At 38.9% G+C, this 18688-nt stretch overlaps 1 protein-coding gene across 9 annotated transcripts in view; it reads right to left on the bottom strand.

Annotated features, from left to right (window-relative positions):
- The window catches only part of TULP4 (TUB like protein 4), a 179978-nt gene that overhangs the window by 59714 nt on the left and 101576 nt on the right, over window positions 1–18688 (bottom strand). For all 9 annotated transcript variants that reach the window (XR_008822606.1, XM_056343920.1, XM_056343916.1 and 6 more), the window contains one exon: window positions 78–206. Coding sequence is in view for 8 of the 9 variants with exons in the window: in XM_056343920.1 (XP_056199895.1) it covers window positions 78–206 (129 nt within the window). In the remaining variant the exon portion in view is untranslated. The remainder of the gene's footprint in view (window positions 1–77; window positions 207–18688) is intronic.

Genomic DNA, 18688 nt, shown 5'->3' with positions numbered 1-18688 from the left:
GGTATAAAGCAGCAACTATTGCTCTCCTCATTATGCCTCTCAGGACTCTTGACTGCAGAGAAAATATGCATACCAACCTGTGCCCCACGATCATTCACAAGCTCCACAGACCATCTGCCTTCGTATTGTATCCAAACAAATATTCCTCCATCTGCATCACAGGTTGCTAATTTCTGGAATGGTTCATTCCATCTCACCAGCACAACCTTAAAAGATAAACAAAAACAGCATTACCAAACCTGCATGTTGTGCTAACAACTATTTAACAAGAACCATTGAAACAATACTGCAAACTAAACATCACCTCATTTAAATCCGAAAGATGTACAAAACAGCAATTTTCAGCACAGCATCAGATGCCTCAAGAACAGCTGGAACTGTTTTGTCATGGCTGTCAGGGAATGCACAGTCTCACACTGTCAGGCTGTTTTGGAAGGCACCGCATGCTCTCAATAAAATCATACTGTACACAGGAATGCAAGACTTCATTACAGAAGCAGCAAACGGAGGCCCAGTACAGAGCATCCAACACTCCTTCAAATGATTTTCCCCACCATAATCTCAAAGACTGTCAGACTACATCAAATCCTCACCTCTTGCTGACTTCATTTGAAGTTGCTTCCACCACTATCAGATTGAATTTGAATACTCACTTCAATAGTGACATGAAACAAAATCCGAGAGTCCCAAATTATGAAAAAAAATATTGAAACTTCATAGAGAAGTTGCATGGCTACTGAATGCAGAAGGAATACAAAGCAGTTTTAGGCTCTTCTTTTCACATTAGAACTATCTGGGCTTTTCCGGAAAATCTTCTCAAGTCAAAACTTACAAAATTGCTCTTTCATTTTTAATTAATATCAATTTAACAAATACAGTACCTCTTGAAACTTCAGTATAAAACTGAAAAAAGCATGTCATCCTAGTACTTGAAGCAGAAATGAGCAGTATAACCATTTACCTCCTATTAGTGACTTTTTCTTATTTTTTTTGCCAAGTTAGTTTCATTTGAAAAACATGCAAATACATATTGGAAACTTCTGTTCATACACAAGGATATTCCCCCTAGTTGTTTTACTGAGACACAGCATACGCAAACAAAGAAAACACATGTTAAACAGTCAATCAGTAGAGTGTTATTTAAACTGCTTCATGGGCATCCAGCTCTAATGATGTTTTTTCATAAATCTAAACAGATAATTAATCATCTAAAAGAGACAGAAAGAGATTTTCCTGAAATGTATTTTGCTTTTTAGAGAGGGACTGATCCTCCTAAAGATTCCAGTCCTAAGATGAGCTCTGAGTAGACAGATCCTTCATGCTTCACAACAAAATCAGTCATTTTCAGAATTAGGATATAAATACGCATACCTGAAACCTAAACTGGACAGCTGAAGAAGGATGATCTTGTGCTTATTTAGCGAGTGCTACACTTATTCACAGAATGTAAAGGGTCAGAACTTCAGAACACATACAGCAGTGGTGCTTGCCAGCCTGAAGCATCAACCCTTGAACAATTAGACAACCACAAGTAAACTGTTTCTTCTCCCCATAAAGATTATGGGGAGGAGCTGAGTATGACAAACTACCTCTCTGTTATTAAGCAGCTAAGAAGAATCCCATTTGAGATTTTGCAGACTAACACTTGCTTCTACTTGATTATACCCTTGCAGCTGCACTCCAGGTTGCTTGTCCCATCTCCAGTCACGTGGATTATATCATGCCACTAGATGGATTATATCACATACTGCTTTTTTTTTTTCATTGGAAAAGCAGTAAATAAAATATTCCATCGTAGTAATAAAAGCAGCTGTACTTTGGTAGAGGTTTCGCTCTGTCCCTGCCATCTAAACAAGAATAGCACAAATTTGTCAAAATTTTGCTTTCTTTTTGGTGCAACTCCCACGCAGAGAGCCATCATTTCATCCACCCTGAGGCAAAATGCAACACCGATGTAACTGTTCTTGCCAGTAATGCCTTTGCAGTATTATGAAAGAAGTAAAGAAACCCCCAAGGACAACACTGAAAAATCTTCAACTTCAAAAGCTGGGAACCGCTAAGGCTAACAATGATGAGCAATGAGTACAACATACTTATCACCTCTGCAAACCAGACCTTTAATGCTTAGACACTGCTTAAATTGGACATTTCATAGATAGTACAGAATAAATTGCTAGAGAAAATTCAGGAACAAAAGATAAAACTAATTGTTCAAATAACATGGGTTTTAACTAACAACATCAAAGGTGCTTCTACCCATCTTAAAACTGCCTGGTTTTGTCTGGCAAAGATTTTAGACGAGCATATGATTTTACAGATTACACATAACAGTTGACTGAATTATAGGAATTATGGGCAAAGTGACAACAGTTACCTTGATGTGGTTTGTCTTTTTTCTATTTTAAATAAGATTCTTCTTAAAACTTGAAGATAACTTGTACAACCTGTCTCTTCTTTAGATTTTATAAAATATCCATACATTTAAAAGCAAACAAGATTAATTAGAGTCTCTCTCCCTCCACCCAATCATATACAAATTAGTAAGTTCCAAAATAAACTTAATACTTTCTAATCACAAATGAAAGCGAGACTGACTTTATATGCCTTCTCGTAACATCCTCACAAGGAAGCAAATTTGTAATTTGAAGATGCAACTTCTTTAAATACAGAGCAAATGTAAATTTATGAGGTCATTTTAAAGATGTTTCCATCATTTACATCTGACTACAGGTGCTGAATCCACAGTGCTTTGAGTATTTCCAATTTCATTTTAGACACTCAGCATACTGAAGCAGAGATAAAGAAAGGAAGGATTGCCCTAAATACTAAGATGACTTTTGGCTTTTATGTTGGCTAAAATGTAAAGCATATGAAAACATGCCCTATTGATAGTGCACTGAAATAACACGTAAGCTTGAATTACCCCTCTGCAAAGAAGAATTTTATTGCTAACCCATAAATGCAAAGATATCATTATTTTCACTAACAGCTTCAGCTCACAGGGGACCCATTTTGACTTCTGCCTTTATGGTTCTCTGCTTCCTGCTTAGCATCTTCACACAGGTACTGAAGGACTAAATCGTTTTAAGTTGTATTGAAAGAGCAAAAATGCTGGTTTGCCAAAGGAAGTTGTCTGTGAGCCACTGGTGGTCCACTCTGCCTGTGTATGCTGCCTAATTATTTTGGTTTGTTTGTTGTTTCTTCATGGTTTTTTAAAGTACTATAAAAATGATGAATTGTGTTTGTTCTACTCTAGAAAAAAATGTATCACAGATATTAATTAGCTTCTAAACTGGTATCTCATACAGGAAAGTATCTCCCATAAATAAGACTTCAAGGAACTCCTGAGCTAAAATACTAAGTAAAATGTAAAGGCAAATATATTGCCCCCAAACACGATGCTTTCCATGAAGTTCAATGAGCTTTTGAATCAGGGTCTTGTTTTCTTTGAGCTCCTTTTCATACAATGCAGAGTGGTGAAAAATTTGTTTCAGAAGTGCAACATTCTTGTTTTAGTTGTCAACTTCATCTTCAGGAATTATATTTAATTAATCCTAAAGGTGCTAGAAACTCTCCACAAGAACTGACTGCATACTACAATGCTGCAAACACAGGAAACTCTGCAAAAAAATAAAACCTTTAAAATTATTTTCATCACAAATTAAGGATATGTGAGGGTTTGTTATCTTCAATGTTAAAAAAATGTTTATGTATAAAATTAAAAGGGAAAACATTGTTAACTTACACTTGGGAGACAAACCCGTGCATTCACTCCCAGTACTATGGACTAATAAAGACTGAAATAATTGATAACATTTCTGAATTAAAAATGTTGTGCAAACATAAATTATAGTTTATGAACGTCAGTTACTTCCCTGTACTTCTCATCTTCACAGATGCTCCATTTGGAAAAGGCATTGTCTCACGGCAAATGAAACATCTGTATTATTCTAATTGAAAATACAACAGATTTTTTTTCTTAGATAATTCAATTATGCTTTAAATTTTCTATTTTCAGCCATGTTAATACTTTTTGTTCCACTAATGCACATAAAAAACCCAAAGTCCAATTAGTCTCTGTCCCAGATCATGAAGATCATGAAGATACTGCCACAGAAAGACCATCATGCAGCTAGCAATATTATTATTTATTAAAATCTCAGACAAGAAATGTTGAGTAACTACAATTTTTGGAGTAGCAAAAATGTGATTTATAGTGAACGTGACCTCTTTCCAACAGAAGCCAGGTTTGGTGATTTAAATTCATTATGTGCTACTGGCATTTTTATTAATTTTTTTCACATTTTCTAACATAATAGAAGACTGCTAAAATCCAAAGTATTCTGAGTGCTTTTGTTGCTCCTAATTTCATTACAGTTTTTGAAGGAGATGACTGCCAATCTTCCAAGAGCCAGTTGTTTTATCTACATTACCATGCAACAGTTATCAATGAAATCTTGCCTCTGTAGTTCCTAAAACATTGCTACAGAAGCAAGGGACAAACATAGAGAAAAAAAAAGTAGGTAAATAACTAGGGCAATGAGTTCCTAGAGTTCCTTACCAAATTTAGATAGATTTTATTACTGATATGCTGTAGTGAGTCATTTTAATCTCTGGTCCTCCATCCATTTACTGGGAGCAGGCATATGCTGTAGGGATAGAGGTCCTCCCCAGCATTCATTTTCACACATGCTATGGAGATGTGCTTGCAGATGGACTACTGCAGCAACTGAAAGTAGAAAGTAGAAAGTACTTGATGGAAAACATTTGATTACAGCACTATTTGCTATACCTGGAGAGCCATGTTCCTTTATCTGGCATGAGCATTCCTGAAACTGCAAGTGAGCCTGGCATCGTTGCAGAGTGTTCAGGATCTGATGCATTCTAACTCCACTGAGCATATACAACACTAAACATCCTATGGAACTGCTGGCCTTTTTTTCCCCCTAATGAATCATACATTTCTAACACTATTGAAAGTGCCGATATGAACCTACCTTCCAAGCAGCAACAGCAAAAGACCTAGTTGTTCCTAGAACAGAAACAGAAAAACTAATAAAGGAGATTAGGCTATTGCCTACGGTAGCAGAGTACAGGACTCAGTCTATCCGAAGGCTTCTTCCAATCCTGTACTTCTAAGAAAGTACTTAAGTTTTTAAAGGAACATACAAGGGGTGAAACAAAGCATTGGAAAAGGGGACTACACAATCTGCCTAGGATCACTGTGTCACCTATTTGCTGTACCAAGCAATCCTGTTATGCAATCCCCTAATAAGCAGATTGACCTTCAGTCATGGTTACAAGTATAGAGAAGTATGTGCATACAGTGCATACAGTATGTGCAAGACAATGGCGCTCAATATGGTTTATTAACAGCAACAGATGAAGAGATGTACAAGTATATCTGTCAAAGAAAAAAGATGAGTGTACAGTGGGGAACAGAAATGAAACATAAAAGTAAAGACACCACAGAAACCAATAACCACCTTTACTTGTTAATACTAGCTCAGTCTCTCTCTCTACACAATATATAGATATACGTGCATAAGATGCATATGCATTACATACATATAACATGGGATGTGCATGAACATACATCCCTATTAAATCCTTGAGGAAACTGTGCCAACTTAATACATTTGTTGACTTCAAGTTAGTTAAATCAAGCAGATTTTTATAACTTAAATGTAATTTGAAAGTGCTAACAGGTGCCCAGAATAAGCAGTAGGGTGGAGTTAACAAGCTGTTGCTTCTCACTATACTTCACCCATAAACAATGCCTGGTTCTAAACGGTTCTGTGTATGTTTAGTTCAATGAAATGTTAAGTTTAATTATTTTTAAAATATTACTATTTTTAAAATAAAGATGATTCAAGTTTCTCTCTCCTAATTTCTCATGCTGCAAAGATTGTTTGTAACTGTTCTTACTTTCATCTTCACTTATGACCTTCATTTCTTGCCATGATAGCAATGTCAGGATAATTATCTCCATTTGAACAAATTAAATCATGCAGACAAAGGGCATCATGCAAGTATTTTCCCTACTAATAACACCAGACAAAAATTCAGCAGACATGGTAGACATCTATCTTGCCTCTCCTGGGGTGGCACACCCATCATCCCATCCTACTTGCCTTACATTGCATTCTCTAATGATACACTCCCTGTCTCTCCCACAACTGCAGAGCTCTGACTTTGTGTTTCCAGCAACATTACACCCCGGTGGAAGTGCTTCGTTTGCATATGGAGCTGTCAGTTTCCAAAGTATGATACCCATCAAGGAATTATTATTAAGAAGAAACTACTACTATTAATAACAAACATTGTGCTGCAGCTAAAGAATGGCAAATTTATTATAGTCAGCGTCTACATCTTTTCAGAAAAACTGCCAACCCACAATAGGGGCTGCATGTTACATAGCGGGTAAATGAACAGTGAGTTCTTGGAGATAGAAAACACCATCCAAATTCTTCATGTTTCTTTAGTTGATATAATAAGAAAATGAACTCTCTTCCTGGAAGGACTGGAGTAGCCTCCAGATATCTCTGGGATGGATGTCCTTCAATAATCCGTACCCTGTTCCAGGAGAAGCTGTGGTCACTGGTGATGAGCGTGGACTGCATGGCAGCTGCTCACAGCCCCTAGCAGGGTTCGGCTGCTGCTGTGGGCAGCACTTTTCACTACCACTCAGACATTAGAGGTCTGCTGCTTTATCCCAGGATCCTACTTTTACCTTGAAAAAGATGTCTTACTCTGCCAGCAGCTGTCATCTTGCTTCTTCTGCTCTTTGAAAAGGAGCTTCAATTTCTACAAATACTATTAAAACAAATGCAACACCACACTTGTGAGAGGTAATATAAAAGCTACTAACTAAGTGGTTTTAAAAATACAAAAAAAAACCCCAACCCATGCAAGGACCAAATCTGAATAGGTTTTTTGTTTGTTTTTACTTGGAAATCTGATTTCATGGTATAAAATTATCAACAAGCTAAGTGTGACATCAGAGTCAGCTGGGGACCTAACCTTGTGCTAACTGAAATCAGAGGTAAGGCTGGACCAGCAATAAGGTGCTGACCTTAATGGACTTCAAAGGTCAAGGTCCAACTCTGTACCTTCTTCTGACCACAGACTTCTCTATGGTCTTCATGTGAAAACCTACTCCAAAACAACTACAGCCCTAACTCAAACACCTCAGGTAAGGGTCTAAAGTTAAGTACAATGCAGGGATACATTAGCAGCTCTGTGCCATTTTGTTCAATACACTTGCTCTATTTTTTTTTTCTGCTTTTCTCCTTGGCATTTTTTTTTTTAATGCTCAGGGCATACATCAGGCTAACAAAGACTCTGATAGTTTGCTCAGCTGCAGAAAGAGAAAAAGCCAGGTAAAAGCAGTGAAGTTTACAGCAATAAACCTTAGAGTAAGCACAGGGGAGGTAACCATTCACCCAGCACTCACTCACTCTGTGTGTGAGCGGCTGGTACCCTCTTGCAAGTAATAGTGTAGTTGCTCACCCTGGGAAGAGTGTTGATGCTCCCCAGCAAGTTTTGTTTATTTGCTTTGCAGATGAACGCCAAACTTGCCTATTTTTAAAAGGTATCTTGGGGTCGGCATCCAACCCACTGCATATGCCTATTTTTGAAAGGTATCATATGGTTGTCATTCAATCCCCAATGGAAGGCAGTCTGACCTTTAAAAGCTGTAGGCAATGATTTTGGCAAATAGGCAACTGCAAGAAAAATTTGTTTTGATAGCTGCTTTGAGGAGGGAATGTACTTGGTGTGAGTAAGATGTTGTCTTAAAAATACCTAGACTGTCAACATCTCACTGAATACATTTAAGGAGCCTTGATAGTAAACTGACAAGATAAGGACTCAGGCTCTAAAGCTGTGCCAATCTCCTTACATTCCTTAAGTCATACACTTCATTTTAAGAAATGCACACCCAAAGTCTATAAATCCCAAGGATTTGCCATGTAACCATTTTATAGGCTCACAGAATACAAAACATGCCATTTGATCACCTACCTTAGAGGAAAGCATCCCCAATACCCCTCACAGGTACCAAAGAAGCAGCCTTATGCTCCGATGAATGAAGTGGCTCACAGGGCCAGTTCCAAAGGAATTACTCTTTTCACTCTGGAATCACCACATTTAATCATGGCTTTAAAGAACTACAGTTGTAGGGACATTAAAAATAACCCATCAGATATTAGCTGTATCCGAGGAATATCCAATAAATGTGTTTGGACAGCTGAGGATCTTTGACGGTTGACTTGTCAGAACTGACAGTGGCATGCGAGAAACAGGCGATATGAACCTACCATGGATGACAAGATGCTGGTATCTGGCTACCTGTTCTTGTTGAAGGTTCTTAACTATTCCTTCAAGGGCTATTAAAAAAAAAAAACAGTTAGGTATAACCTCAAGGAAAAGAAGTAAGGCATGAAAAGAGTGAAGGCCTGACGTCAACCGCTCATATGCATGAGATACCTGCACACTATGTTCTTGAAAGGGAAATGGGTGGAGGTCTGCTCATCTCCCATCTCACTGACAACAGAGTGACAGGGATAAGGAGGATGCTGTGCTTTTGACTCCCTTCCCTTCACAAGGACATTCAAGTCCCGAAAGCTCTTTCATAGAAAAGATAACTGTTTCCACAGAAAAATGTTTTTAAGAGTTACACCATGCTCACTTCCAGTGAGGGGAAACTGCTTTATAGCATGTACTAGCACTGCCTCTTAGCAATGGTCTTCCTGTCCTTAAGCATTGCTGCAAGATACTTCTGTTTAATTGCCCATACATACTCCCTATAAGTACAAAGGCAAGGCCAAGTTCACTGAAAATAAATCAAACCTGAATGTTGATAAGGATGAGCAAAGGATAAAATAGTACTTTCATCGCCTTCCTTTATAAGAAGAAAGATTTTGCTTTGTTCTAGTTTCCATACAGATAAAACCACCACAATAAAGAAATAAAAGAGATGACTACTCTAGCTAAAGATGAACAACCATTTTGATTTAAGATCAAATATCCAGAGCAAAATAGTTCCTCCTCTCTCTAGAAAATCACTGATGGACACCATTAGGAAAGGCCCTTTGCTGTTAAAAATAAGACACATGCAGTTAACTGTGCAGAGCTGGCAGTTCCTTGGGTTTGAACATCTATGGTCAAATATTTTCCCACAAGAAAAAAAGCACCAGATTTAAATTTTGCTGGTATTTGGCCTATGTTACATTAAAAGTACATGAGCTTAATGCTCATTTCACTAAGGTCTGATAAAATTACCATTACAGATGGTATAAATCAGGGCCAGTTTACAACCTCCATGTTTACATTCACTTTTGGGCTGTATCTACCAAGCTCAATGTAAATGAACCTCAAGCTTTAAAAACAAGAGTAACACTCACTGACATCCATCATCACCATACATGAATTTAGAGACCACATGCATCTTTGTTAAAAAGCTCCAAGGAGAAGAGGGGGAAAGACCAATCAAAACACCCCATACAGGGCAGATTTAAAATTCTTTCTCTTTTTTTCCTGGATAAAAATACAGGAAAATATTGGATGCAGAGACATAGACACCCTGTAGCAGAGCCTATGGATTTTATTCTGTCTCTTCTTTTTAAAAATATGCAATCAAGGACAAAACACAGTTTGGAGCCATGCATTATATTCATGATCCATATGATTTATCACCAAATAATGACCAACAAAAAAACCCCACAAACAAATCACCCCACAGGGGACAGGATAACAATAAACATTACTGAAAACCATTCCTACTCGAAATGAACTATCTCTACTCTGCTTTCTCAACAGCAGCTACTTAGGAATTCCTATAGTATCTGTCTACCCTGTAAATGCTATCTTGTTTGGGAATACCCCCAGGGTAATGAATTGCTGGAAAAAGTCAGTGAATTGACTATGACAGAGACACTCTTCCTCATACTCAATCTTCCCCATTTTGTGGTTAAAAATTCCTGATGAATTTTTCACAGAATAGTGAAATATAATGTAACTTTATATGTATATATGCACGCACAAGAAAATTATGCAAGAAACTAACAAACACTTGCACTACCAGACAACTTTAAAGGAAACTCAAAAAAATGTAATATAAATGTTACTTTATAGAACTGTGCTATTTAACACAGAGAAAGAAGGCAACACAAGTTCTTCACCTTCTGGATTCTATTCTGAGAAGTGTCAGAAAAATAACGGTGTTTCATAACCACACTCTGCGGATCTGCCCATATCAAATATACTAAGTCTGTCCATATCGAATATAGTAAAGTAAGAGGTAATTTTTTGCTTTTCAGATATTCAAACTCATACAGCATGGCAATTAAGGAACATTATTCCAGATTTCTGAACATCGTTACTGGCATCGGTGGCAGAAATTTTATAATCAGAAGCTGGCCAATGACTGTCTTGATGAGTTTACAAGTTCACTTGCATCTGCTTAGCTGAAATTACTGTAAGTCCCCCAAGTAAGTCCTACATGGGACCTGACAGCAGCACACGTTTTGTGCAAGCCCTCTCCACAGAGGTGAACTTCACCCTTTAAGAACTGTAATAAAAATTTCATTTTTGTCAGCAAACAGAAAAGACCTTAAAATTCAGAGGCAAGTGTCAAAAAGTGTCATCCAAGCACAATTATCTCTCTGACAGCTACCATACTTCAACCTTAATTATTATTTTTTTTTAAATAATCCAAATTTCAGTAAGAGCACAGATCACTTCTTCAAATCTATTAACAATTCCCAGGTGATAGTATCTGTGCACTAATCTAATTAAGGTGAGTTATAAGGCAGACTGCAGACAAATGATATAGCTGGGCATTTCACTGCCGAAGTGGGACTATTTTACCATCCCAAATTCCCAAAGAAATACTCAACTGTTGTTATTCTTATCATCAAGTCCAACCGTAAGATCTCTGTGTGAGTTACATGCAATTTTAGAACATTTCTGGCCATCTGAGGAATATCACCGACCATAAATTAGTGAAAGAAACTGAGAAAAGAAAGCATTTGTGTAATCTTTATTGGACTGCCTGGGCTGTCTTTGCATGACTCAGAGACCATGCATCCCTAATCCTGCTGTGAGAATGATGAAGTTCCACCACGTTACTTTGCAAAGGCAGAGCACTGCTTTAACCTCCACCACGAGGCCACCACCCAACCCCTCGACTGCTGGCTTCTCCTGCGTGCATTCGTTTATAGGATGCTCAGCTAGTGGCGTTTTGGGCACCTGTTGAGGTGACTGTATCGTTGCTGAGACAGACATAGAAAACAAAGTGGAAAATGTCTGCTTCCAAGGAGAACAACGCAAGGGAGGACGCAAGCAGTAAAGCAGGGAATCTAAATTAACAATACAAATAACTACAAATCACAACTTTACATGCAAAACATTCAGTTTAGCATATTACAATAAATAAGACAACAGGCACCTACCACAAATTACTTTGTCAACATATGTATTACCCCCATGCAGGCTCTGACTGAGGCTTGAGACACACTGGCCCACCTAATTTGCAAACGATACGATGCAAACTTCTGACAATGTGAATACTAGCTGAAGAAACGCCATGCTCTAAGAAATGCCAAATAGCTCAGTTTGAAAATCCCATCCTTGCTTTGGCTGGCCAGCAATTCGGCACAGACTGCATTCAGAGCAAACCCCTGTAAGCAGTTTTATATTAATTTCTTATTTCTTCATGAAATAAAAACTGTACTATGATGCAGTTGGCCAAGTGACCAATAATTTTACTTGTTTGACTTTCCAGAAAACACAAGAGAACTATATATAATGGGTTCAATCAGTTACTCAGAAGGATTGCAACAGGCAAAGCAGACAACTTCAGAAATCATTGCTACTCCTTCTCACTGCTGTGGCATAAAGAAGTCTCAACCAGAACAGAGCCTCATGTTGTTGGAACTGCACAGTTTATGAAGAAGGACAGTCTGAAGATTTTAGCCTTGAAGACAAAGCAAAAAGCAGGCTAGGGAAGCGCTACAGGGAAGGCTAGCTCTACAGAACTGTAAAATTACTGTATTTGCTCGACGTACTTGAGAGGGCTGAACTATGGGTAGGGAATGCGAAACCTGGGCACCCTAATGGGATGTAAGGGTCATCATGAGACTACCAGATCAGTGGCCATAAAGGTGATAGGAAGCACACATCTGACTATAGGAAGCACACATCTGACTATATATAGGACGATACCTGACCTCACTGAATGCAAATATTAACAAAGATATTACCTGTGGTGCAGAAAAGTTTTCAAGGAACTGAGCTAAAACTGACTTGCTTCTCGGAGACCAAAGAGCAACAATATTCAGCCTTTAGCAACCCAGCCAGTATATGAACCACAGACTAAAGATGAATGTTGTCTGATCTGTATCCAAGAGTCCAAGCCAGCCAGCTTTAAGTACTGCATCACTGGAAAGTTATTTTATAGTTTATGTATTTTATCCTTCAGTTCACTCAAAAACGAGAAAGGAAAAGCAATATGAAGTACACACGTTTCTGTTCTCACCAGCCCCCTGCCCCCCAGTAAAATCCTTAAGAAAGTTTCACCAGGCAAAATAAGCAGATGTTTTCTATCTAGTTGATGAGCATCTGGAATATGAACGAGACAAAAAACCTACTGAAGGAATGAATTGTATTTAGGCAAGCACATCTGCCTGTGCACTGCCTCTACGTTATCCAGACACCATTTCCCTTTTTCCTGTCATATTAAAGTCTCTATGCAACTGACTCTCAGGTTTTCAGTAAAATGAGAACTAATCTGGCAAGGCACAGCAAAGAAACAGGGGCAGATGGCTATCAAATTTTTGCAAAGGTGAAAAATCTCCTGAATTAAAAAGGAAACTTCTCTACCATTTTATTTCAAAGCAAAGTTATTAGTATTTAAACCATGGTTCTGAGTGGACAGTTTCTACATCTCTGTCCAATACTGTTAAAGAGTTAGTGAGTTACCAACTTGAAAACAACTGTTTCAAATGGTAAGCTTACATGTGACCAGGTGCCTGAGAGCCTGTCCGTGTCTGTGCTACCAAGCCTTCTATACCAAGGCACGGCAGCTTTCCTCCCACCAACCAAGCCTTCTTCCTGCTCTTCATGCTGGCACACTTTCCATGTTTGTCTTCTATTTCTATGTGTTAGATATTCGCAGAGAAGGACTCTAGACTGCATACACAAGTAGCAGTGTAAATTGATTCTCCTTGCCTTTAATTCTGCATTTTCCTTACAAACACTGCTGGGTTTTGCAGGGTTTTTTTTACTGTTTATTCATTTGCATCATTCTGATGCCTTTGAGGGGAAAAAGAAAGCCCTAGACCTTTCTATTAACCAGAATAATCAGGCAGTAACACAAGATTCTGCAAGAAATAGTGGAACATCACTGAACTATTTAAAACTGTAAATCTAGAACATGCATTTAATAGGTATTGTTAAATAAACTCTGCCATAATGCAAGAGGTTGCCCATGTGTGCTAGAGGCTGGGCTTTCTGACTGTCACAGTTCTATGAAGTTGAATTCCAAAAGCACAAAACATTGCCACTGGACATCCCCTTATCAAGCAGCAATGGCATTAATTCAGACTGTGCTGAAGGAAATACTTGGCTTCATTCTATGCACAATTTTGGTTTCTTTTCTTTATGATACTTAACAGATTTTAAAGTTAAGCTTTGTTAACATTCTTAGAAGAGTTTAAAAGGCAAGAAAAATAATTGAAGTCCTGAGATATGAAAGGCAAATATCAAATTAAAAATGCATACTGGCAAAGTGGAGTCATGCAAACAGTCAGCAAGTACTGGAAGGACGTGAAAAACCAAGGAAGGTAAGACATTATTAAATGTTACTCTAAGTAATAGGATGATATTCAGGAAACTGTATTTTAGGTTAAATATCAAGTAAAGCTTCCAGCAATGAAAGAAACAGTTGCACAGTCTTTTAAAAGAAAAGGTGGAATTAAGCCAACTTTTGGAAACACTTCATACAAATTTTCACATAGCAGCGGGAGATATATTGCAGGGACTTACTCTTCTTTTTTTTTTGTGTTAACTGGCTACATGTGGTTATTACAGTTCAGAGTTCTGTTATTAAAGCATTATTTTCTTATTCATTAACTGAGACTTAAGAAAAATAATTGTGTTTTATTAACAAATACAATAATTCTTTTCCATTTTCTACTTTTTTTATAGAACAGTATCCCTTCAAAGGTCACTTGAGTGCTGAAGTGTTGCACATATATGGAATAAAGACATATTATTTCAGTATGGTAGTATGTGATAAAAAGAAAGATACAGTCTTGTTCTATGCATGAGGGTGAAAGGGAAAGATCTGTGTCTTTAGATAGCTGTGACTAAATTGCCGTTTTTGTGTCTGTCTATAGGCTGCGGGCACAGGCAATGGCTGCCTAGGTGGTCTGCCAGGTATTTTCATGTCTGCACGCAGACCTGCAAGCAATCGGTCATTCCAGTAAGTTTCGCTCCATGTGTGCTCTTGTTGCACTTTGAAATGTTAAGTCTGCTAGTATTTCCAGAGAATGAACCTTCCTTCCTGCAGAACAGACCGAGCGAAAACAACCTGGGAGTCATTCACTTTTTCAGAAACCTTTAGCAACGAAGTGGGGACATCACTAACACAACAATCAAACAGCTCAATTTGGACACTGTTTGTTCATATTATTAAGCAGCTAGTGATCTGGGGGGTTGTATGAGGTGGTTCTAAGTGGATCATATCATAATGGAGAAATCAGTGTCTCCCTCTCTCCAAAAAAGTGAGATGGAGTGTTAGGGTGATAGATCAAAAGCATGGAATCAGAAATGGGACCCAAGATCCAACAAAGAGTGATTTTCACCAAGCAAAGTCCTCTACGCAGTACCAAAGAGGACTCTGTGGAGGACTCAAGGATACTACATGGAACATCAAGTTACACAGTGTTTAGACACAGGAGCGAAAGACCCCCAGTACGGTGACTCGTGACCACGCTCAGCTAGCACAGGGGAGGAGGTGAAGCTGAGCTGAGAAGGCTCCAGCTAAGCACCCCGAAAAGTGGAGCACAGGGATCCCACAGTTGCAGCTCTCAGCCACCAGCCTCCTCCAGCATCCCCTGTCCCAGAGCCTAAGCTGGAAGGTGGACAGGTGGCTCGTGGCGATCACCACCACCTCCTCCTGCTCTGTGGTCCATCCGTACAGCCCACCAGCCAGAAGATTTTCAGTGAACCTCCATGTCAGCGGCAACCACACTCTTACAGTTATACCCTGCCTGGCTACCAGTACTATATGGTAATTCCTTCAAAGTATATTTCTGTAGAAAACACCAACGAAGTGTTGCGGTACAGGCCTATTATGCCCGTGGTATCCATGATGCCGACACCCGCCCGCTGCTTTGTGTGAGCCATGGCACGGGCACCCTGTCTGGCCTGCAACCATGCTCCCAACCCCCCTGACACGACGTGTGTCACCAGATCTCAAACCCGGTCTCAGGAGAGTGATTTTGCTCGTAACGCACTGTTTGCCAAAGCTGACACCTTTGTCAAGGGGAACAAGCATGAGCCAGGGAACCCTGGACAGTGTCTCTCAGCAGGCAGCGAGGGAGGGCAGAAAAGGCAGCGATGAGCAACCCCCAGTGCCCAGCCCGATGCCCAGTCTCACATGATCTTGGAATATTAGATTTATCAGTACTAAAAATAAAACCATGTGATGCAGACTCATGCACTGGAGAATCTGCTGTTATGCAGTGAAACCATGATAGCTCAGATACTGTAACTATGAGCCAGTCACCTAGAGTTAATAGTTTTATTTGCATTTACAGTCATTTACACTATTTTAAGAGAAATCATGCTAGCTGCCTTCTTTTTTCTAAAATGCTGTCATTATTACTGCACAGGCATATGCACGATTTATTACCCATTGATTTCCTAAAACTCTCAAGTAGGGTGTTTTTTCCCCATACCATTTTACTGATTCCAGTCAGCACGTTTGTGTTACGCTTGCCATTTGAAGGCCAAATATCAACATTTTCCATTAACGTTTTGGAATTGCCTTACCTTCTGGAAATTAAGCAGAAACTAGTTTCTTTTTTTTTTTTGCTTATATAGCTTTCCTTTCTCAAGAGGATTTGATTCAAAGTTTCTCATACCTTTAAGATCTGCAGACAACATCATTAATTATTGTTTGGAGATTTCTGAATTATCCTAAAATATCATGTCACCTAAAAAAAGGCACAACTCAGAGAATAACTACACCAGCACTGAGCTGAACGTGCTTGTAAGGCTGCAAGTACAATTGCTGAGGAGGTTACTATCAGGTAAAATGGCAGGATCAACTGTCTAATGTCTGGCAAGTGACAGCGTCAAATTCATGTAGGGACAAATACAAGTTAATGCAACCAAAACCTTACAAAAATGATGAACTGTTCATCACCACATACTCAACGTATCACGTACTCACATGCACATCCATGAAAGCCATGCATGCTGGAACTGCACCAAGGAGACGTGCTTTTCTAGGCAAACAAAACAAAATTTCCTTAGTTTAGGTTTGCCTATTTGACAGTTTAACTGAAGACATCAGGTAAAGACGACGGTTGCTTACGTCATGCCTCCCAGTCCCTGTAAGTGAAATGAACTCAAGAACACAAGTGCAGAAAGCACTCTTGCTTTAAGGGCATTTTTAAGAGATTAAGATCTTTTACTCGTATGTGTAATGCACGTATAATCAAAAAAAAAAAAAAAAGCAACTCAACACCTTCTACATGAATTTACAATCACCTCAGTTCCTGACCTTGTTACATTTTTGGAATCCTGTACCCGCATGGTTCTGTTTAGCGACAGACCTCGGTGAGTTGAAGAGGTGCTGGGAACCACCTTTAACATCCTCTGGCCTATTCTGTTCAGCCAGTGTTTGAAAACAGGCTGCTGCTCTGAATTCAGCCATCACCCACGCAGAACGCTCTTTAGGATGTCACTGAGAATCAGAAATAATTTCCCACCTTTTACACAAATATTATATGAATTACACCATCAAAGTCCTACCTAACACTTTACGTTAGGAAGAAAGAACAACCAGCAAAAGAACAGAAAGATATCCCTAGTAGCTAGAGATTGCCTTAAAATCCCAAGTATAAGGTTTAATCAATATCCTCTTCAAAATTTGTCAGCATGGATGATGGCAGCTGTAATTATTTCTGATATCCACCAAAATAACATTTTAAAAACCTTGTTAAATTATTCAGCCTAACAACTTACTGCCATAGTGACTTCCGTAACTTAATCACAGGTCTGAACAAAATTACCTTTTATCAGTTTTGGAATCTGCAACCCTCCAATTCCTTTAAATATCCACCTACTTCAGTGCTTTAAGACAAGGAAAACAGAAACTAGCCCAATCTATTACCATTTACTGGTTTGTACAGTTCTAACACATCTCTCCTCTGACTCATCTGTTTTCTAAGGTAAAACAGTCACAATTTTCTTCAGCTACTCTCCACAACTGAGACTTCCCCAATCCTTTTTCAGCTTCATCTCGTGTTCCCAGAACTCCCACTGACTCTCGAATGCTATTTTGAGGTGAGATGAGGGCGTTCTTGATATATCGGCTTTTACTTTTGGTAACGTTCTCCATGCTGTTCTTTATTACTTTTCCTATTCTTAATGGTATGTTTACAAAATTACTGCAATTTTTTCTTCTACTACAGTATTTTTCAAGTCTGCTGTATGCCAAGCGAGCTTGCCGTTCTCCGGTCCAAGTCTTTCCGAAATGGAGGTTTCCACGGAGAGGTGTGGGACTGACAGCCTCAATAGCTCTCCATGCTCAGGGATCAGATACCATTTAGACACTTCCCAATTCTGCCTTTTGGCAGGGGCTAGTGGGGCAGGCGCAATCCCATACCAGTGCTGCTTCATGCCTGTAAGAATGGAACAGTTCCCACCAGTCTGAAGTGGGGGATTTATCAACATATTACTGCTAGAAGGTCTAACTGGTTAATGTGCTTCTTGCTTCTGTCTCTAATGCAGGTTTTGAGTTGTGCCAGCAAACTGACTCTCATCTTAGTAGCACAGTGTTCCTTAACAACCATCTGCAAAGGACAATGAAACTTTCTAAGAGCTTTCATCAGTTAAATCAAACAATTTTCCATCTGCCAAAACAGCTTCCCGCTCTTCAGTTTGGCATGACACCATTTTCTTCTGTGCAATCTTGATGGCTGCAATCTATTGTGATGTGTAACTGTTACTTCAGCTAATTTACCAACTATCAGTATAAGCTTACTGAGCTCTAATTCTCCAGATGCTTCCTAGAGCCTTCTAACACATTTAGTTCCACATTCTTACTATGTTATTTCTAATAAAACTGTACATATTTTGTCTAACACCTCAGCCACCTCATACTTGAGCTCTCTCAACAAATCTGGATGTGAATCTGCAGTGAAGATTGGCACTAATAAATAATTTAACATCTCTGCAATATTCTGCTTTCCTGAATTGCTCCCTTTGTGCACGGCAATCCACCCAGCAGGTCCACCAGTTGTCTCACCAACTTCCAGCTTCTCATTCACTGAAAACACTCTGTTATTTGTTCCTGTTCTTTCAGGTGTGTGCTCCATTGCCAGCATTTTAGACTTTTGGCATCCATTTTTACCTGTTGTAGGACTACCTTACGGGCTTCCTTTCCCTT

This window comes from Falco biarmicus, chromosome 6, assembly GCF_023638135.1.
Source record: "Falco biarmicus isolate bFalBia1 chromosome 6, bFalBia1.pri, whole genome shotgun sequence".
Lineage (NCBI taxonomy): Eukaryota > Metazoa > Chordata > Aves > Falconiformes > Falconidae > Falco > Falco biarmicus.
Note: the sequence above shows the minus strand (reverse complement) of the source record. Positions and strands in the feature narration are given on the sequence as shown.